At 39.4% G+C, this 22,945-nt stretch overlaps 1 protein-coding gene across 1 annotated transcript in view; it reads left to right on the top strand.

Annotated features, from left to right (window-relative positions):
- LOC138978425 (protein kinase C iota type-like) overlaps positions 1 to 8,203 on the top strand; it is a 31,841-nt gene extending 23,638 nt beyond the window's left edge. Inside the window, exons 16-19 of the mRNA XM_070351165.1 lie at positions 1,659 to 1,784; positions 2,627 to 2,706; positions 3,176 to 3,381; positions 4,980 to 8,203. Coding sequence (XP_070207266.1) covers positions 1,659 to 1,784; positions 2,627 to 2,706; positions 3,176 to 3,381; positions 4,980 to 5,067 — 500 coding nt within the window. The 3' untranslated portion in view covers positions 5,068 to 8,203. The remainder of the gene's footprint in view (positions 1 to 1,658; positions 1,785 to 2,626; positions 2,707 to 3,175; positions 3,382 to 4,979) is intronic.
- The last annotated feature ends 14,742 nt before the right edge of the window (positions 8,204 to 22,945 follow it).

Here is a 22,945-nt window from a genome sequence, read left to right as displayed (position 1 = left end):
TTCTATATCTCTATTTCACAGTACAGTAGATGCAATACAGTAGAACACCCACTCCCCCCCCCCCCCCCCCCCCATCAAAACCCTAGTTTTTCCTATTTTGTGTTCATAAGCTCTGTTAAATGTTTTCCCATCGAAGACTCCTCTTTATTGGCCTGAATTTCTCCGGTTTTTAAAGGTCTGAAAAAGGAGTGTTCCACTGTCTAACCTTGTTGCTACTAATGCTGTTGGGGTCTATGTCGACCAAAAGAATGGGATTCACTGTAGGTCGAGTTCCTGTAGGTGGATTCTCTGTATACCTAAGACTTTAAAATTGACAATCTTGTATACAGGGAATACCACAGGGTGTAGTTCCTGCAGCGTTTTGCTAATATCAATGAAAGTCACGTGATGCTTAGCGACATCGTTAGAATTTGATGTTTTTCGATCTTTTTTTGATATTTCTTAGAAATTCGAGTATGGTTTGCAAGTTTTATTGAAAAACTGCACCCTGTGGGATTCCCTGTATACTAGATTGCCAATTTTAAAGTCTACAGGGAATCCACCTACAGGAACTCGACCTACAGGGAATCCCACTCTTTTGGTCGACATAGACCCCATCAGCGCTACTAATAGGCACTGCTGCCAGCTTTGCACCCAAACTGTTTGCTGTCAACAAGAATATTCGTCTTTGTTTACTTTATGCATGATTGTCTGTTGGCCTTGGATTACATTTGTAGATTTAACTGGAAACATATACCCATTAGAGTTTTACTTATGTTTCTCAATTTCCATTTCTTTTCTTTTTTTTTCAAGGAAACTTTGCTCAAGTGAGAATTTAGATATTTGGTTGAGAAAAGGTTATATTGTAAAGTTGTTGATGAATTGTGTTATCTTCTTTGTTTAAAGTTCATGTGTTCAGATTTGGTTTGCTTGTTTTTTCTCTTATATTCAGCTTTGTTAAATTCTATTTGTAGTTTACCTCAAAACATTAAAAAGAAAGAATTTAATGGTGATAATTATGCTTCAAAGAAGATGCAAAAGTGTTGCTTGTAGTCTATTTAGCAATTTGTTCTGTCCTACCGTTTAGATTTTGAATCAGCTTCAAAGTTTGTACATGTATATATGGATGTCGTAGTGTATTGAATGATAGTGTCTTGTAAATGCCACAGCTTGGATTAAAATGAATGACAGTAGTATTATGAAGATTGCTTGTTTTGAGACCAAAGGGAAACTGTACTGGAAGTAAAGATAAATAAAGAAAGAAAAGCAACATACTGAACTATATCTTAATACTTGTCATAAGAATGTTTTTTGACAGTGTTAACATGTAAACATTTTCGCTGTTCAGAGTTCAACATTGATTGGTCGGCACTTAGTGTCTTGATGTTTGAAATTGTATGTACTAAATTAACTCTGAATGCTGCAAAAATGCTTGTTTAGAGACAAAAGGAAAACTGTATTGGAAGTAATATGAATAAATAAAGAAAGAAAAGCTGCATACTGACCTAAATCTTAATGCTTGACATAAGAGTGTTTTATATCAATGTTAACATGTGACAATTTTGGCCGTTGGGTTGGTGCATGGTGTCTTGATGTTTGACATGAATTAACTCTAATGCTGCCAAAAAAAAGAAGAGTTTTTCTATCAGTGTTAACATGTGAATATTTTCACTGTGCAGACTTCAGTGTTGATTGGTGGGCGCTTGGTGTCTTGATGTTTGAGATGCTGGCGGGCCGTTCGCCATTTGACGTTGTCGGCAATGCAGACAATCCTGACCAGAACACTGAAGACTACCTCTTCCAGAGTAAGTGGGCCATTTCTCTCACCCTGTTCTGGGCTGTTCTTTCCACTTCTGCCCAGCTGTTGCCTTGCCTCTTCAGCTCTGCCTCTGCCTCTGCCTCTGTGTCACCCCTCCAGCTGTTTCTCGGCCTCCCTCTCTTTCTTTTCCCCTGCGGATTCCAAGTGAGAGCCTGGCGGGTGATGCTGGATGTTGGTTTCCTAAGGGTGTGTCCAATCCAGCCCCATTTTCTCCTCAGAATCTGGCTGTTAAACGGCTCTTTGACATTGGAGTTGAAGATGCGCAGCTTGGTGGTTATGCTGATCTCTCTAAAGGCCCGATTACTTAACTTGCTGGTCTTTTTTTTTTTTTAGTGACTAAAGATGTCAGTTTGTTTGTTTGTTTGTTTGCTTAACGCCCAGCCGACCACGAAGGGCCATATCAGGGCGATGCTGCTTTGACATATAACGTGCGCCACACACAAGACAGAAGTCGCAGCACAGGCTTCATGTCTCACCCAGTCACATTATTCTGACACCGGACCAACCAGTCCTAGCACTAACCCCATAATGCCAGACGCCAGGCGGAGCAGCCACTAGATTGCCAATTTTAAAGTCTTAGGTATGACCCGGCCGGGGTTCGAACCCACGACCTCCCGATCACGGGGCGGACGCGCGCCTTACCAATAGGTCAACCGTGCCGAAAGATGTCAGTGATTTGGGGACTTCTTAGAAAATCACTTGTTTGTGAGGGTGTGTGTGTGTGTGTGTGTGTGTGTGTGTGTGTGTGTGTGTGTGTGTGTGTGTGTGTGTGTGTGTGTGTGTGTGTGTGATCTTCTCACAACAATTTTTTCATGTTTCTGCTTTCAGTCATTTTGGAAAAGACTATCCGCATGCCAAGATCTGTCTCGGTGAAAGCTGCCTCTATGCTGAAGGGCTTCCTGAACAAGGTAACTCTCATAATATTTGCCTTTATATGAAAAAATATATGTATCTGAAAGAAAATGTTATTTACGGGTTATGTATAGAAATGCAGATGCATTAGTTTACTGCATTCTGTATGTTTAAAGCTGAATCCCCCCTTTAAAAACACACACACACACACACACACACACACACACACACACCCCCTCCCTCTCAAATTTTAGAACTGACTTTTCAAGCTTTCAGTTCTTTTCCTATTTGCAATAACTTTTTTTCTTCTCAAGGACTGTGATGCCTCTATTGAGGACCTCCACAAATCTGAAAATTGTAGTTCTTAAATTAAAGGCAGTCTTAAGACGGACGTAAACTTACAGAGAATATGAAGAGAAATTCCGAGAAAATCCGGTCTCGGTAGAAACGGAGTGATAAAATGGAGGATCTTAAAACAAAAGTTTCACTGTAACTTCATGTCCTGATCACTTGCTTTTTTCACAGAATCCAGCGGATCGACTGGGTTGCCATGCAGACTCCGGCTTCTCAGACATTCGCTCCCACCCGTTCTTCCGCACAATCGACTGGGAGCAACTGGAGCAGAAACAAATATCTCCGCCGTACAAACCACTCATCCGTTCCGAGCGTGACCTTGAGCACTTTGACCCCGCCTTTACTGATGAGCCTGTACGGCTGACTCCAGATGATCCGTAAGATGATGAGCTCTTTTGTTTTGTTTTGTAGTCTCTGTTTTTGCCTGTCTGTGTTTCTCTGTTTCTCTGTTGCTGTTTTTAACTCTTCTTCTTTGTGTAAGGTTAAGTTCTTCTTTTGTGAGTCAATTGTTATTTGGCGAAGAGGAGTGGGTGAGATAAGAGGTGGATAGCTTTCGTTTCTTCTTTTGTTTGTTCGTTTCTTTTCTTTTCTTTTCTTTTCTTTTCTTTCTTTCCTGCTTTCTTTTTTGTTTTCTTTTTCTTTCTGTCTTCTTACTTTTGTTCATGTTTTTCTTTCGTCACCCAACTCTCTTTGCATAAACTTTGCATCAGCAGATCAGTAGAAGGACTTTCAACATTTGATGTAGCAAAACATTTAAAATCGTCTTTCTCCAAGTCCCATCAGTCTCCCTACTCATTTCAGGGCTTTGATAATCAGTGGAACTTTCTAGTCCATGGTGAAGGAAACAGATCAAGCAAATACATGCGCAGTCATTCTCATTGCTGTTTATTAGACCATTGTGTTGTGTTTGTGCCTTTCTGTGCACATTTCCACATTCAGTTTTGGTTGAATTCTTGTTTTTCTTTTTTTCTTCTTGTTTTTTACATGTAGTCAAGTTTTGACTAAATGTTTTAACATAGAGGGGGAATCGAGACGAGGGTTGTGGTGTGAGTGTGTGTGTGTGTGTCTGTGTGTGTGTGTGTGTGTCTGTGTGTGTGTGTGTGTGTGTGTGTGTGTGTGTGTGTGTGAAGAGCGATTCAGAGAAAACTACTGGACCGATCTTTATGAAATGTTTCATGAGAGTTTCTGGGTATAATATCCCCAGACGTTTTTTTCATTTTTTCGACAAATGTCTTTGATGACGTCATATCCGGCATTTTGTAAAAGTTGAGGCGGCACTGTCACACCCCTAATTTTTCAATAAAACTGATCGAAATTTTGGCCAAGCAATCTTTGATGAAGGCCGGACTTTAGGATTGCATTTCAGCTTGGAGACTTAAAAATTAATTAATGACTTTGGTCATTAAAAATCTGAAAATTGTAATTAAAATTAATTTTTTATAAAACGATCCAAAATTACGTTTATCGTATTTTTCATCATTTTCTGATTCCAAAAACATATAAATATGTTATATTCGGATTAAAAACAAGCTCTGAAAATAAAAAATATAAAAATTATGATTAAAATTAAATTTCCGAAATCGATTTAAAAACAATTTCATCTTATTCCTTGTCCGTTCCTGATTCCAAAAACATATAGATATGATATGTTTGGATTAAAAACACATTCAGAGAGTTAAAAAGAATAGAGATATAAAAAAGCGTGCTATCCTCCTCAGCGCAACCGCTACCGCGCTTTTCTGGATTGTTAATTTCACTGCCTTTGTCACGAGCGGTGGACAGACGATGCTACGAGTGTACGGTCTTGCGGAAAAAATGCAATGCGTTCAGTTTCATTCTGTGAGTTCGACTGAGCTTGACTAAATGTTGTATTTTCGCCTTACGCGACTTGTTGATATTGTGTGGTTGAGCATTATTGTGTCTAATAGCTATTACATTACCACGAAATAAAAATGTACTGCTTGTTCCTTTTCAGGAAAACTATCGCTGACATTGACCAGTCTGAGTTTGATGGCTTTGAGTATGTCAACCCCCTTCTCATGTCCATGGAGGATTGCGTATGATCTGCGTCACACAATGCTGCAATTCCAACAACCACAGCTTACCATCAACCAAGAAAATCAGAGGAAAACGAAAAATTCTTCATATGATGGCAGAGTGTCTGATTTTGTCCAAGAGGGTCCACCAGGATTTCACACTTCTGTGGAACAAAAAACGAAAATAATTCCACTCTTCCAGCAACCACAGGTCATCAGGACAGAATCACAGGAATACCAAACTGAACAGATGATGGCTATCACGGTAGTCTTTATCTCTTTCTTCTTTTTTTACTCCAAACAAAACAGTCCGTCTGGCACTCTCTCTTTTTGCACAGGTGGATATCAAGCTGGTTGGATGTTGCTTGTTTTTAGTAGAACTGGAGTTTCATGTGAACAGTGTTACAATGTTCTGAACGTTTTTCTCTGATGGTAGTATCTTCAGGCAAGAGTAGATCATCTGTTTTGGAAGCACTCAGGTTTTTATTTGTAACCGTGGCAATGGTACATACACGAAACTTTGAGAATGACTGTTATGCTGATGATGACTAAAGAATGGCATTTTCAGGCTTTGAAGATTTGGACGTTTCTGAAAAAAACCAAGGTCTTTTGCATCCCAACTTCAATTTTTCAGTAGAAGTTGCTTCAACTAAGTTCAAGTCTTAGCTGCTTTTTAGTAGAGTTTCTCCTGTGTTAACAGTAACCAGGAATCAGCTGTACAAAGCAGCTTTTTGAAGTTGGTATCATAATTCATTACATACTGTATTAATCAGTGAGCTGGCTTACCCTCCCATGCAAGCCCAGCTTTTACCCATCCATTTGAAAATTCATCCTAGCAATGCTTTGAAGTGCTTTGTGAATTGAGGAAGAATGTGAGGCTGTTGAAGAGGGTTTGAAACGGCTAATTGTGTCTAACTTGGTCAGTTTTCATGCTGAGGTATGTGATGGCGGTAACTGTTTTGCAAAAACTTTCACTAAGTGATGCTCCAAGTGCGTTAAATGTAAATATGAATGCTTGGAATGTTTCATAGAGCTGGCTCACATTTCAAGCACTTGTGAATTAGCCTGTGCATGACGATGTTGCCGACTAGCTGTAAACTCCGCAGATTTGGTAGAATGTGACTTTGGGGTCATTGCACACCACAGATTTACTGTAGATATTATAGTGATCCTAATGAACTGGCTTCCAGAATTTTTAAAATTTTATACAGATTGAGAGAAATGTGTGGTTATGACAAATAAGTATGGCAATGTGACGGTGACTTTTGTGGATTGCTTAAAGAAGAGAAAGAACGAATCTAAGTGTTGTTGGTATATGGTTTTAACCTGAGCTCATTTTCGGACAATAGTTGTCAGTGGGCTATGTTAACTCTTTTTGTTTTAAAGGAATATCAAGATAGACTTGTTTGTATCAGCTGATATTAGCATAGAATTTCATAAACCTGGTGTGAATCAAAGAAATGTGTTAACTGATTGCATGGATCGACATGACGATTGTTTACAATTTTATAAGTTGAACGAGTGGTTAGTGATAGCATTTTTGTGTGCGTCTGACTTATCTTATCTGTGACTTTTAAATCCAGTACTTGGCTCACAGGGATACATAATCTCACCCATATCATGTTTGAAAACACCCACACTTATCAACATTCTTTTCTTTTAATTGTATTTTACAAATGTGTTTTATCACCATGCCTTCAACCTCGGTTATCATATCACAGCTGTTTTACACAGCGCCCGACATCTGTAAGTCTACGCACTCATTTATTTTTGTATCTGCACTTTTCCCCCAATTTACTTGAAGAATGAACTTTTGTTGTTGTGCACAGACTTAGAGAGTTTTGCAACATGTAGCATAGATGCTGAAGCGAATACTGATTCTTTAGACACTGTGACACCTGTGATGAAGGGACACCCTTGGAAACCGGCACGGTTGGCCTAGTGGTAAGGCGTCCGCCCCGTGATCGGGAGGTCGTGGGTTCGAACCCCGGCCGGGTCATACCTAAAACTTTAACATTGGCAATCTAGTGGCTGCTCCGCCTGGCGTCTGGCATTATGGGGTTAGTGCTAGGACTGGTTGGTCCGGTGTCAGAATAATGTGACTGGGTGAGACATGAAGCCTGTGCTGCGACTTCTGTCTTGTGTGTGGCACACGTTAAATGTCAAAGCAGCACCGCCCTGATATGGCCCTTCGTGGTCGGCTGGGCGTTAAGCAAACAAACAAACACCCTTGGAACCAGCCAAACGTGTCCCTACATTGCAGGTGGCCTGTTATGACAGGTACATTTTACTCAAGATTTTACTCAAGATAAATACACAAAGGGACACAAACAAGTGTCCTTTCATTGAAGGTGAGCTCTCATCAAAGGGGCCTTTATTACAGGTATCACTGTAGCATCAGACTGTTGCATGTGGAATCCTTCATACTCAGCTCATTCTGTGGGATGGGAAAGAATAATTAGAGAGGGGGTTCAGAGAAGAGGGCGGAGGGGAGAGACATTAAAGTGAACAGCTTTGTAATAATGAGATGAAAAAAGGACAGCGAAAGAGGTCACAATATTTTTTTTACTTGACCAATGATTCTGTCAGTCTCTTTTTCCCACAGTGATTAGAATTACGCACAAGAAATATTCATCTTTTGATTCTTTAAGTGTGAGAATATGTGTAGCATTAGCTGGGGCTTTGTAGCATGTCAAATTCTATATAGTTGTTCCATAATCTCAAGATTTGCTTGAGTAGTTGATATGCTTTGCAGTATTCTTGCTAACGGTTATAAAGGGTGTGGCGGTGTTATTTTGCCAGTATTTTTAAACAAACGGTGTGAGTGATGCAAAATTGCCAGAAGTTGTGTCGTTGTGATTTTCTATTTCAGTTAGTGATACAAACTGACAAGTTGGTAATGGTGATGATTGCGGGAGAGAGAGCTTTTTTGTACATTTGCAATTTTTATGAATATATAGTATGTTTGTGTGAGTGGGCGAATGATCGCAGCGGCTTGCATGATTATGAGTAATGAAGACACTGTGCAAGTGTCCATGCAGGCACAGAACTGAAGAGGGAAGTAAGAATGATGATTTTTGCAGAGGCTGAACTTTTATTTGCTGACCTGTCCCCCTTCCACCTGCTCCAACCTCCTCCCCCCCCCCCCCCCACACACACACACCCCCTCCCCCCAACCTCATTGAAGTTGATAAATGCTGTCCTTCAGAACATGAAGTTTTTGTCAGGAATTATATTTTATTAGTAATTTTGTGCGTGTACTTCTTGTTTACATGAGTTACTCTCCACAAGGTCGTTGTTGCACATTCCTACAGATGGAAGAGTGACCTTTACCTATTGTTTATGTGCAGCATTGATTGTTTGACCAACCTGTCAGTCATTAAGACTGTTTTCAACATATTTTGTCACTTTTTTTTTTTAAAGACGTATCATAAAAAATCAAAAACTATCACCTGGTTAGATTTATGTTAATACCTACCTATTTTGTAACATTCCCCCTGTAATTTGTTCAAAATTGATGATGATACCTTTTCAGGATTTTGCAATGTGTTTATTAAACCTGTACATTTTGTGTACGTTTTATGTTTGTCACTCAAATATAGCGGTGCATGATCTTTGATTAGATGTGGTGAAATATCATAAAAGCTCCACTTCTTTCCTTCATTTTGTATTCTGTAAATAGTTATATTTATGTACTTGCTTAGTTGGTTTTACTTTGTACAATTTTTGGTTTTGTCTGAAATTGGCATTTGTCTTTTTCTCGTATTGTGCTTTTGTTTATATGACTTTTTATTGTAGAAGATGCATACTGAGCCGTGTTTGACTGTATAGTCAACAGAAGGGTGAAGTTGAAAAGAAAAAAACAATGCAAAACTGTTCGCACTGTTATATTCATAACCATGATGCATGCACTTAGTTTTAGCATATGTCTTTACATTTAGTCAAGTTTTGACTAAATGTTCTAACATAGAGGGGGAATCGAGACGAGGGTCGTGGTGTGTGTGTGTGTGTGTAGAGCGATTCAGAGTAAACTACTGGACTGATCTTTATGAAATTTTACATGAAAATTCCTGGGTATGATATCCCCAGACGTTTTTTTCATTTTTTTGTTATAAATGTCTTTGATGACGTCATATCCGGCTTTTTGTAAAAGTTGAGGCGGCACTGTCACACTCTTATTTTTCAATAAAATTAATTGAAATTTTAGCCAAGCAATCTTCGACAAAGCCCGGACTTTGGTATTGCATTTCAGCTTGGAGGCTTAAAAATTAATTAATGACTTTGGTCATTAAAAATCTGAAAATTGTAATTAAAATGATTTATTTTATAAAACGATCCAAAATTACGTTTATCTTATTCTTCATCATTTTCTGATTCCAAAAACATATAAATATGTTATATTCGGATTAAAAACAAGCCCTGAAAATTAAAAATATAAAAATTATGATTAAAATAAAAATTCCGAAATCGATTTAAAAACAATTTCATCTTATTCCTTGTCGGTTCCTGATTCCAAAAACATATAGATATGATATGTTTGGATTAAAAACACGTTCAGAAAGTTAAAAAGAATAGAGATATAGAAAAGCGTGCTGTCCTCCTCAGCGCAACCGCTACTGCGCTTTTCTGGATTGTTAATTTCACTGCCTTTGCCACGAGCGGTGGACAGACGATGCTACGAGTGAACGGTCTTGCGGAAAAAAACGCAATGCGTTCAGTTTCATTCTGTGAGTTCGACTGAGCTTGACTAAATGTTGTGTTTTCGCCTTACGCGACTGGTTTTTTGTGTGTTGTTTCTGACTTTGTTCGGTTTTGTTCACGTGTGTACATTAGTTGATTGGTTGTGCAAGGGTACTGTTATACTTATATTCATAATCATGATGCATGCACATTAGTTTTAGCTTATATATATATATACATGGGTGAAAGCTATGAAAATCAAATTGACTGAAAATTTTTTGAGGCAGGGGTCCAGGGACCGCCCAGGCCCTGGCGGGGTACGGGGCAGGGCCCCGTTAGGGGGTCCAGGGGGGCAACGCCCCCCGGCCGAAAACGAATTTTTGCATTATACATTGTGATTTTGTGGCCTTTCCTGGCAAAAAAATACACTTTTTGTCACTATCATGCAGGTCAAAAAAATACCTTCAGATTCTAATGATATGGTAAAAAGGGTAAACAAAATCAAAACAATTCACAGAAGTAATCATTTTTCTTTTGTATCTTTTCACACTTGCATCTTCCAACACAACGACACAATTGATAACAATTAACATTGACAACAGCCAATTACTAAATGAAATAGAAACTGAACAACTGAAATAAAAGTTTGAAATATTTAATTATAAGAAGCAAACATTGCCAGACAGGCATTGAAATAAATGATGAAACAGAATGTCACACATGCAAACAGCATGATGTAGCACTGCACAAAGTAGCAACTAAGCAGTAGCATCTCTTATAGTGCAAAGTTCTGAAGGAAAAGCACTTGAGTTTCAAGCACCAAACTTATCACACACAGTTTTAGTTTCATGAACTCCAACCAGTCCCATCGCCTTTGTTGTAGGCTAGACCAGCATCAATAAGATCTGTCCATGCGTTTTCCGCAGAAATCATGTCACCACTTCGTAATGCCTGCCAAAACGCGAGAACTTTTTTTTTACCGTGATGCAGAGCGAATCCGAAAGCGAAGAAACCTCACCTACGGGGTTTACCGCATAGCAGTTCAAAAACGCGTTCCGCTTTTTAAAAAAAAAAAAAAAAAAAAAAAAATATATATATATATTTTTTTTTTTAATAAAAATTGCGGATTGACGGAATTTCCGTCAGACTTATTTTCAGATTGACGGATTTCAGTCAATTGACGGGCTACTTTCACCCATGTATATATGTCTTCTTTTTTTGTTGTTTCTGACTTTGTTCGGTTTTGTTCATGTGTGTACTTTAGTGGAATGGTTGTGCAAGGGTACGATATTCTGTCACTAGTTTTTCTCACAGAGGTTCAGCTGTAGTCATGTGGTGCTGTTCTTGTATCATATTTCATCTGTGTTTCCCTGGAACTTGACTTGGTCAGCTCCAATGCACAAGTACACCCTTACCTCCTGTGCTACAGTGTGTGTATGTATAAGATAAGTTTATTGTTAGCATGACCTTTTTAGACTTGCTTGGGCCATATGGGGCGGGGATATAGCTCAGTTGGTAGCGCGCTGGATTTGTATTCAGTTGGCCGCTGTCAGCGTGAGTTCGATCCCAGGTTCGGCGGAAATTTATTTCAGAGTCAACTTTGTGTGCAGACTCTCTTCGGTGTCCGAACCCTCCCCCCGTGTACACTACATTGGGTGTGCACGTTAAAGATCCCACGATTGACAAAAGGGTCTTTCCTGGCAAAATTGCTTAGGCACAGTTAATAATTGTCTACCTATACCCGTGTGACTTGGAATAATAGGCCGTGAAAGGTAAATATGCGCCGAAATGGCTGCGATCTACTGGCCGCATAAAATTTCATCTCACACGGCATCACTGCAGAGCGCCTAGAACTGTACCCACGGAATATGCGCGATATAAGCGTCATTGATTGATATTTAAGATAACTGCTTGGTAAGATCCTAATGCTCGCACGTTTGTCCAAAGCATTCTATTAGGGATTTTGTTGTGTTTGTTTTACTATAACTGCTTGGTAAGATCCTAATGCTCACACGCTTGTCCAAAGCATTCTATTAGGGATTTTGTTGTGTTTGTTTTACTATAACTGCTTGGTAAGATCCTAATGCTCACACGCTTGTCCAAAGCTTTCTATTAGGGATTTTGTTGTGTTTGTTTTACTTGTTTGTAGGATGAACTTATGGTGTGAAAAAATATACACGAGAAATTTTACGCAAGTGTTTTAAGAAGAGTACATGTAACAGGTTTTTGTTTTTTTCTCAATGGAACAGATGCATTCTGTAGCACAAGTTTAGAGTTTCTTGTCTACATATTTGAAAGAACATCAATTTGCAAAAATGCTGCGGACTACAGAAAAACAGTTTTTGAAAAATGCAACGCTCTTGGGTTTACATGCATACCCCATGGATTGTAATTTTGTTCCCCTTTTAGTTTCAGGACATTTTTAACATCGGTCACATATACGTTTGTAAAGAAGACTGGATAAAACTATCAGATGCAGGTCGTATGATAATGTTATTTGGGAAGCAAGGAGTTTTTGAGTCACTTGAGAAAAAGTGACTCTATGTAATCGGTCAGTGTTAGTCTGTCCGGCCGGCCGTCCGTAGACACCACCTTAACGTTGGACTTTTCTCGGAAACTATCAAAGCGATCGGGCTCATATTTTGTTTAGTCGTGACCTCCAATGACCCCTACACTTTAACGATGGTTTTGTTGACCTTTGACCTTTTTCAAGGTCACAGGTCAGCGTCAAAGGAAAAATTAGACATTTTATATCTTTGACAAAGTTCATCGGATGTGATTGAAACTTTGTAGGATTATTCTTTACATCAAAGTATTTACATCTGTAGCCTTTTACGAACGTTATCTGAAAAACAAGGGAGATAACTAGCCTTTTCTGTTCGGCAACACACAACTTAACGTTGGGCTTTTCTCGGAAACTATAAAAGTGACCGGGCTCAAATTTTATGTGAACGTGACTCATTGTGTTGTGAATAGCAATTTCTTCCTGTCCATCTGATGCCTCATATAATATTCAGAACTGCGAAAGTGACTCGATCGAGCGTTTGCTCTTCTTGTTTTAATTTCATCTGAATTGCATTTGATAAATCATGCATTACATAAATTGCTTTGACTGTTCAAGCTTGTAAAAATCTGAGGAAGAGATCTGTTGTAGAATTGTTTGCTTACCAGAAGTAGAGAATATTCTGTTGTCATTTGTAGTTGAGTTTTTTCCTTCTTCAGTGCAAGTAGTTTTTTAAAGGTACTGAACTTGTCAAATCCAGGTGCACGGAGCCCCAGGGGCTTTTAGTCATACCTCAGGCAGCTATCCGTTAGAAGAACTACCAAGTTTCATTGACTTGCACCCAAAGAGTCAAGAACTGCGATTTTTTTATTAATTAATTTCGTACTCGGACCCGGCTGGTCTTGGCCTATATTTGGATCTAAATTTAGATCAGGTAGATCACCACATCATGCACACAAAGACACGTCACTAAAGCAAACTATGTCGGACGTCATCATGAGGTTGTGTAAAACAAAATGGAGGCCGGAATCACTCAAGTTGAATCGAACTCCGACCAAGCACCACGTAATAACTAAGTTAATTTATGCACTCGAGTGAACAAGAAACTGTCGAGCTTCACATAATGTCGTCGTTGGGTAGTTTTGGGTTTGTTTTACTACCATAGGAGGATTTTTGAACTGTAAATGCACTCAGCTGCAACCAAAAGGCAAAACGAAGGCTGTGAGCTGCACTGCGCCTTTAAGAGTTTCTGTCATGCACACAAATTCAGTGCTTATTCTGTATCCTTCACACCAACATTATGCTGCTGTGTTCTACCTCGGTGAGTGATAATGGAATGATTCTGACTTCCAGCCAATATCTTGTCCACTTTCTTCTGTTGAATTTTAGTGAATGTTTGTGGGAGTGTGTGTTTTCTGTGCATGTTTTTTGTTTAAAGAGTAAAGAATCTCTTTGATGGTGCCAATCACCCAGTCTTCTGTGTTTTTGTGTGCACTTTCATTATTTTCATTTTCATTACTTTACTGTCCCATCGCTGGGAAATTCGGGTTCCTCCCAGTGGAAAGCTAGCAGCAACGGAGTCGCGCTACCCAGGTGTCTGCGTGTTTAGGTGTATTCAGCCACCTGCACTTATGGCAGAATGACCAAGGTCTTTTACGTGCCATTGTGATGACACGGGGGTGGGACATGGCTTCCGTCTCTGGGTCTGCACATAAAGTTGACCCGTGTCCATCCCGGCCCGGATTCGAACCAGCGACCTTTCGATCACAAGTCCAGTGCTCTACCAACTGAGCTACCGGGCCCCCTGTATACAGTGTTCCTTGTTCTAAGCCCTTCCAAATCCTGACCAACCCCCCGCGGGTTAGGGGGAAGAATTTACCCGATGCTACCCAGCATGTCGTAAGAGGCGACTAACGGATTCTGTTTCTCCTTTTACCCTTGTTAAGTGTTTCTTGTATAGAATATAGTCAATTTTTGTAAAGGTTTTGGTCAAGCAGTATGTAAGAAATGTTCAAGTCCTTTGTACTGGAAACTTACATTCTCCCAGTAAGGTAATACATTGTACTACGTTGCAAGCCCCTGGAGCAAATCTTTGATTAGTGCTTTTGTGAACAAGAAACAATTGACAAGTGGCTCTATCCCATCTCCCCCCTTTCCCCGTCGCGATATAACCTTCGTGGTTGAAAACGACGTTAAACACCAAATAAAGAAATGTCTCAGGAGAGAGTGAGTTGGAAATTAGAGGTAGACTTACAGCCATTATTAAGAAAACATTTAAGAAAGCATTGTGTTATAATATAAGAATACCTCATAGGCTTAGCCATATCCACAACTAAAGATGTCCAAAAGATATCAATAGATTTTGGTAATTTTCACACATTCTGGTAACCCTTATAGTTGACCATTACAATTGCATGGGTGGGACTGAAAAATGTCATGAATCTTGAAGAATTTTAAGGGGGGGGGTCTGGGGGCCCCCAGATGAAGGATTCGTATAGTTCACAACCAAAAAAACGTGACCACAGACATTACGAATCCGGATTTCCGGCATATACCGGAAGAATCCCACCCATGCAATTGCTGTATTATATCCCGTGCCAAACCTGAACATATCACAGACAAAAACAAACAAGTCGCGTAAGGCGAAAATACAATATTTAGTCAAGTAGCTGTCGAACTCACAGAATGAAACTGAACGCAATGCCATTTTACTCGTAGCATCGTCAGGCCACCGCTCATGGCAAAGGCAGTGAAATTGACAAGAAGAGCGGGGTAGTAGTTGCGCTAAGAAGGATAGCACGCTTTTCTGTACCTCTCTTTGTTTTAACTTTCTGAGCGTGTTTTTAATCCAAACATATCATATCTATATGTTTTTGGAATCAGGAACCGACAAGAAATAAGATGAAAGTGTTTTTAAATTGATTTGGACAATTTAATTTTGATAATAATTTTTATATATTTAATTTTCAGAGCTTGTTTTTAATCCGAATATAACATATTTATATGTTTTTGGAATCAGCAAATGATGGAGAATAAGATAAACGTAAATTTGGATCGTTTTATAAATTTGTATTTTTTTTTACAATTTTCAGATTTTTAATGACCAAAGTCATTAATTAATTTTTAAGCCACCAAGCTGAAATGCAATACCGAAGTCCGGGCTTCGTCGAACATTACTTGACCAAAATTTCAACCAATTTGGTTGAAAAATGAGGGCGTGACAGTGCCGCCTCAACTTTCACGAAAAGCCGGATATGACGTCATCAAAGACATTTATCAAAAAAATGAAAAAAACGTTCGGGGATTTCATACCCAGGAACTCTCATGTCAAATTTCATAAAGATCGGTCCAGTAGTTTAGTCTGAATCGCTCTACACACACACACACACACACACACGCACGCACACACGCACGCACATACACCACGACCCTCGTTTCGATTCCCCCTCGATGTTAAAATATTTAGTCAAAACTTGACTAAATATAAAAAACACCAGTTATAATCTGTGTTTAGATGAACAAGATTTGAAACTTGGGGGAATTCAACTGTGAGACTGTGTTAAGAAACAACGTGCATGCATGAGTATGAGTGCTGATAAGTTTCTGCCACCACTGTTTGGTATTGTAGGAATGTTGTCTTTTCAGAGGAGAGCAGGACTTCTTTCTGTATTTCTTTCTCAGCTTGGTTGAGTATTTTAATTAATTGTTCAAAGAGTTCTTGCTGTACAGCTGACTGTAGATTTGCAAAAGTTAATGAAAAAATTGTTGTCATTTGGGGAATAGGAGGGTTTTTCAAGCCTTTTGTGATAAAATGCTGTGCCTGAAACAATTAATGTTGCTTATGAATATTAATGTTGCCTATGAATATAGAAACACTGTGCTTTCATACTCGGCAAAGTACTGATAACACAAACTCTGACCTCAAAATTAAAAAAATTAGTACAAAAATATTATAAAGGGGAAAGAATGTACAGGAGCTAGACAGGTTGATGAGACAGACATAGAAAAATTGAAGGGGGCAGAAATATACAAAGAAAGCAAGAGAAGGATCTTCTTGGCGTTCGCTGGCAAAAAGAGAAGGATTAAAATGATTGCCAACCCAAAATGTTGTCCATGTTGGCTGATTTAGAGATTAAATACATGTATTTATATAGCATCTTTACAACTACTTCAAGATTATGGTATCAGTATTTTGCTGGGAAAACCGCAACTGTATATTTGTTCATATTTGTACGGACTGATGTTTGTACATGAACTTAGACAAATGCCTACTTCCTTGTGTAAACCTTTGCACATTTTTAATTCTAGATTTTTAATTCACCAAGTTGACTGTTCACAGGTAGATGCACAGAAAATTAAATGTAGTATGTCTAACCAGATGTAGTATCTGTAAAACGAATCCCCTTTTAAATCGAGCGCTCCCAATGTTTGTTCCTGTATTTCTTTATTTCCTTTCGGTTTTGATGCCTTCACTTGGGTAGATATGTAGTAACTAATACCTTAGCCGAAGTCACCTATTTAGAACCAAGAGTTTACATTCCATATATGAAGAACAGTGCATTTTTTTAATTACTTTATAATATATGCACATTCTCTTCCCTGTTCATTTTGGATGTAGCCAGATTCATGAGTTTTTAACCTTTTGCAGATTTGTATTTTCAGACTGTCACATGAAATTAGACTTTTTTGTCATGAGATGTTGGTGCAAGCTTATGCTGTTTTGAAATTCTTTTTTTTTTCAGTTCACTTTTTGTGAAAGAAGACTTTCATAGGTTAAGCATTAAGAAGTTAATTGTGAAAAAAAGTATATTGCAATAATGTTTTGGTACTTAAAAATGTAAGATGTGGAATGTGTTTTCATAAAGTAATTGTACACAAAAAACAGTTGGATAATACGAACAATTGACTTTGTACCTTGTCTCACTGCCTGTATGTTTTCCTTTATGCTAATTTTGTTGCTTGTAACTTTGCTAAAAAGTAAAAATATTTAAAGAAGCTTTTGTCTGTTCATCATATTGTGACATTCTGTGAATGTGTGTCATGTGTCAAATCCATAGACCATTTATCCTGGACCGCCAACTAGCTCTCTCTCCGCTCTTTCTCTCTATTACGAGGTAGCGGCCTCTCGCATTTAGGAACCTACGCTTACAAGCCTTTCAGAAATCAGGGGGACGTGATATCCGGTGTCGATTGTAAACATGGACGAAGTTGCCGAGGTAAGTTCTGAAAATGCTAAAATAAACTCAGCAAAAGTGCATATGGAACATGTTTTTCGATGAGTTTTGTTAAGTTTAGTTTGGAGTTTTGGAAAATCCAGTTCATTGTCACCTCCCATTGTCACAAATAACTGGAGCGTGCTTTCTTTTCACTGTCTTCGAATCGCTGGCCTTTAAAACCGGACGCGACGCGCCCCTGAAAGTCGAGAGTCGTAACCTCGAAAGGTCACGTGACGAGTTGGCGGTCCAGGCTATTTGGTCTATGGTCAAATCATCAGCTTCACAGCTTTTTCGGCTGAAAGAAATCCTCTGCGCTTTCTTTATCAGGTCATTTTCTATGCTGTTTGTAACATCTTCCAAAAATGTATGCAACAGTTGTACTCAAAATATGTAATCAATATCTATTTCTTACATACATGAAAATGCTCACGCTTTACGAGGATCCGAAAACGCACTTTAGTTGCGGTTAACTTTGCAAACGATTTATTTTACTCTTGCATTGTGTAAGAACATTTTGATTCACATTTGTATATATACGTGGGTCCATGTAATAGCAAACTCTCTTGTCTGTGTGCGTGTAAACATAAACTAAGCTTCCCAGAAGTTCCAGGGCCTTAATTACTGATTGACCTAGGATGTGCACGAAATCTAACTACAGTCCACAATGTTCTGGAGCATTTCCGAAACTAGCATGAACACAAAACCAAACCTTTTAGGAGCTGTAGAATATCTAGGAATAAGGACCCCGTGCATTCATACAATCAAGAATTTCTTTTTTAAAAGAAATAAAAAAAAACCTGATAGCAGTCTTGGGCTTTTTAAAAACTATACCTTCTAATCAGCAGAACGGATTGCTTCTCTCATTGGTTTGTTTGTTTGTTTGTTTGCTTAACGCCCAGCCGACCACGAAGGGCCATATCAGGGCGGTGCTGCTTTGACATATAACGTGCTCCACACACAAGACAGAAGTCGCAGCACAGGCTTCATGTCTCACCCAGTCACATTATTCTGACACCGGACCAACCAGTCCTAGCACTAACCCCATAATGCCAGACGCCAGGCGGAGCAGCCACTAGATTGCCAATTTTAAAGTCTTAGGTATGATCCGGCCGGGGTTTGAACCTCGGGGCGGACGCCTTACCACTAGGCCAACCGTGCCCGTCTCTCTCATTGGTAGGTTTCATGGAATGTATATTGAAACGACTCAATAGAAGCTATAGACCTACATAAATATTAGCAGTGTGAAAAGGAAATGCTGCATACCTCTCACACACAAGCACAAGCACCTGACAACTACACTCAATAATCAATCTCAATCAATATGAGGCTTATATCGCGCATATTCCGTATTCCGTGGGTACAGTTCTAAGCGCAGGGATTTATTTTTTAATTTTTTATTTTTTTATTTTATGCAATTTATATCGCGCACATATTCAAGGCGCAGGAATTTAGTTATGCCGTGTGAGATGGAAGTGGTTTTTTGACTCACATGCGAAGCAAAAGTGAGTCTATGTACTCACCCGAGTCGTCCGGACGTCCGTCCGTCCGGAAAACTTTAACGTTGGATATTTCTTGGACACTATTCAGTCTATCAGTACCAAATTTGGCAAGATGGTGTATGATGACAAGGCCCCAAAAAACATACATAGCATCTTGACCTTGCTTCAAGGTCAAGGTCGCAGGGGCCATAAATGTTGCCTAAAAAACAGCTATTTTTCACATTTTTCCCATTTTCTCTGAAGTTTTTGAGATTGAATACCTCACCTATATATGATATATAGGGCAAAGTAAGCCCCATCTTTTGATACCAGTTTGGTTTACCTTGCTTCAAGGTCAAGGTCACAGGAGCTCTTCAAAGTTGGATTGTATACATATTTTGAAGTGACCTTGACCCTGAACTATGGAAGATAACTGTTTCAAACTTAAAAATTATGTGGGGCACATGTTATGCTTTCATCATGAGACACATTTGGTCACATATGATCAAGGTCAAGGTCACTTTGACCCTTATGAAATGTGACCAAAATAAGGTAGTGAACCACTAAAAGTGACCATATCTCATGGTAGAAAGAGCCAATAAGCACCATTGTACTTCCTATGTCTTGAATTAACAGCTTTGTGTTGCATGACCTTGGATGACCTTGACCTTGGGTCAAGGTCACATGTATTTTGGTAGGAAAAATGTGTAAAGCATGTGAGTCGTATGGGCTTTGCCCTTCTTGTTTACAAAATACATCACACATTCACATCGGCCAGCAGTTCGCAGCCATTTCGGCGCATATCTTACTTTTTACGGCTTATTATTCCAAGTCACACGGGTATTTTGGTGGACATTTTTATCTATGCCTATACAATTTTGCCAGGAAAGACCCTTTTGTCAATCGTGGGATCTTCAACGTGCACACCCCAATGTAGTGTACACGAAGGGACCTCGGTCGTCTCATCCGAAAGACTAGCACTTGAACCCACCACCTAGGTTAGGAAAGGGGGGAGAAAATAGCTAACGCCCTGACCCAGGGTCGAACTCGCAACCTCTCGCTTCCGAGCGCAAGTGCGTTACCACTCGGCCACCCAGTCCACTCATGGCGCACATGTGAAATTTACCATAAACGTTGTGCTTGTTGTTGTCTATAACTTGGATGCATATGCACATATCCCGTTAAGCAATAAATATTTTGTTTATCAGATCTAAAAAACAAACGTGAGTGTGTGAAAGAAGTCACGTAATGCAGTTCCCTCTGTATGAATCTGTTTTTGACATGTTTGCGAGTTGATCAGATCTAAAACAACGTGTGAACATACTAATCAGTGTGAGTGTGAAGCTTATTGAAAGAAATCACGTAACGGTTCCCTGTGTATGAATCTATTTTTGCACATTCGTCAGTTGATCTTGTCTAGAAAACATGCAAACTTGCCCAAAAAAATCTCTCTGTGTCTCTCTTTGCTCTCATGCAATTTTTATACAAGTCATGCAAGAGCTTTTTCTGTTCTTGTTTTTACTTTGTCTTCAGTATGAATCTTGATTACATGTTGAAAATAGTATATCCCCATAAACTCAATGGCATACAAATGCCAAAAAAGCATGAAAACAAAATCCTGCCTGCAAATTGGCTAGTGCATACTTAACAATTGTGTAAGAACGCATGGCAGTAAATAAAATGCTTCTGTTATTGGTAGGTTTACATGGTATGTATGTTGTAATGACTTAGCAAGACATTACACATTTTCAAAACAAAATATTGTATAAAAACATGTGTTGACAGTTCAGAACAGCAAAAAATAAGTTAATAGTCACACAATCTTTATTTGGTGTTTAACGTCGTTTTCAACCGTTCAAGGTTATATCGCGACGGGGAAAGGGGGGGATGGGATAGAGCCACTTGTTAATTGTTTCTTGTTCACAAAAGCACTAATCAAAAAATTGCTCCAGGGGCTTGCAACGTAGTACAATATATGACCTTACTGGGAGAATGCAAGTTTCCAGTACAAAGGACTTAACATTTCTTACATACTGCTTGACTAAAATCTTTACAAAAATTGACTATATTCTATACAAGAAACACTTAACAAAGGTAAAAGGAGAAACAGAATCCGTTAGTCGCCTCTTACGACATGCTGGGGAGCATCGGGTGAATTCTTCCCCCTAACCCGCGGGGGGTATCGGGTAAATTTTTCCCCCTAACCCGCGGGGGGGTAGTCACACAATCAACAAAATACTTTTTTTAACAAGATAATTATAACTTAATGTAGCTGGTAAAGAAACAATATGAGCAAGTAAAGACACAGAGAGAAAAGTGTACTTTAAAACATTAAACATGGAAGGATTCTCTTATAAAAACAAACTGAACAAGGTCATTTTGAAGGCACAATATTAAGAATCAACAGCATGGTAATGTGTGTGTTAATTGGGAGTATCTGAACACTCACAGAGCCACTTAATTGTACAAAGTTGGCGACTGTCATCCCAATTGGAAGATTCCCGAGCACGAGCATGGTCTTTTGAGTAAGACAGATAGATCATTGACAGCCGTTTTATCATTTATCACACAAACATTTTGATCTTACAAACAGAAAATATGTTACTGACATAAAGTAAACACATTCAAACATAATAAATCAACTTTTTTTTAAATTATGCTGAATGCTACAAAACATCTTGGAAAAAATTATAAATGCAACGACCTCGAGGTATATCATACCAACCAGTTTAGTAGTACATGATTGTATACTGCCGTGTGTTCAGAAAACCGAGTAAGTGCATTTTTTTCAAAAATGATATTTTTTGTTCATCAAAAAGAAGAAATCAATGCGCATCTTTTGTGTTAATTTCTACTTTTTAGAGTGCTTAGATAAGCAGTTATGAACAGATAAGTCCACAACCAAAAACAACTTTTTAAGTGTGCATGAATGTTTTGACAAAACCAAGTAAGTCCAAGGGTTTCCCAATTTTCGTATAATGGTAGTTTCAAAATTCTTTCAGAAGACGTCATGTTAAGTTTAGAACTCGCAAATGACGTCATTCGATAAGGTGAGACATAATGACGTCACCTTATGAGTTTTATTTCAAACATTTTTCTTCTCTATATGATTCTCCTGACGATCTTTGTCTCCCTCTATCTCTCTTTCTATCCCTCCCTACATCTCTCGTTATCTCTATCCCTCTTCCTCCCTCTCTCTATTTCCCTCCCTCCATCATTCTCTCTATCCCCCCTTCCCTTTCGCTCTCTCCTCCTCCCTCTCTTCCCTCATCCCTCTCTCCCTACCGCCAACAATCGACTTTTCTCTACCTCCCTCCTTCCCCCTCCCCTCTGTCCCTCCATCCCACTCTCTTTCCCTCCCTCCCCCTCCCTCCCTCCCTCCTTATCTCCCTCCCTCTCTTACTCCCTCCATCCTACTATCTGTTTCCCTCCCTCCCACACTTCCTCCCCCCCCCCCTCTTCTTCCTCCCTCCCTGTCTCCATCCTTCCCTTCTCTCACTCCCTCCATCCACTATTTCTTTCCCTCCCTCCCTCCCTCTTCTTTCCTCCCTCCCTCAATCCCACTAAGTCTCTCCCTCCCTCTCTTCCTTCCCCTCTCCCTCCCTTCCCCCTTCTCTCACTCAATCCCTCCACCCCCCCCCCCCCTCCCTCTCGTCCATTCCTATATCTCTCTTCCTCCCCATTTATCTCTTCCTCCATAGCTCTTCCTCTCACCTTCTCTCTCCACCCCTCTTTCCATCTCTCTATCTCCCTCCCTCCCTTTATTTCTCTCGCTCCCTCCATCCAACCCCCCCCCCCCCCCCCCCCGCCTTAGCTTTCTCTCCTCTCTCTCACTATCTCCTCTCTCTCGACCTCTCTCTTTCCATCTTGTGCAAATTCGTAGTGTTATTTTCACTGTTTTGTCATTTCTCTTAACACTTCTTCCAAATATTCTGGTACTGTAAAACCAAGCAAGTCTGCTTGCTTAGATCTGTGCATTTTTTGTTAGATCTGATATTGAGGGGAAAAGTGGTACAACCAAGTAAGTC

This window comes from Littorina saxatilis, linkage group LG10 (genome assembly GCF_037325665.1).
Source record: "Littorina saxatilis isolate snail1 linkage group LG10, US_GU_Lsax_2.0, whole genome shotgun sequence".
In the NCBI taxonomy this organism is placed as follows: domain Eukaryota; kingdom Metazoa; phylum Mollusca; class Gastropoda; order Littorinimorpha; family Littorinidae; genus Littorina; species Littorina saxatilis.
Note: the sequence above shows the minus strand (reverse complement) of the source record. Positions and strands in the feature narration are given on the sequence as shown.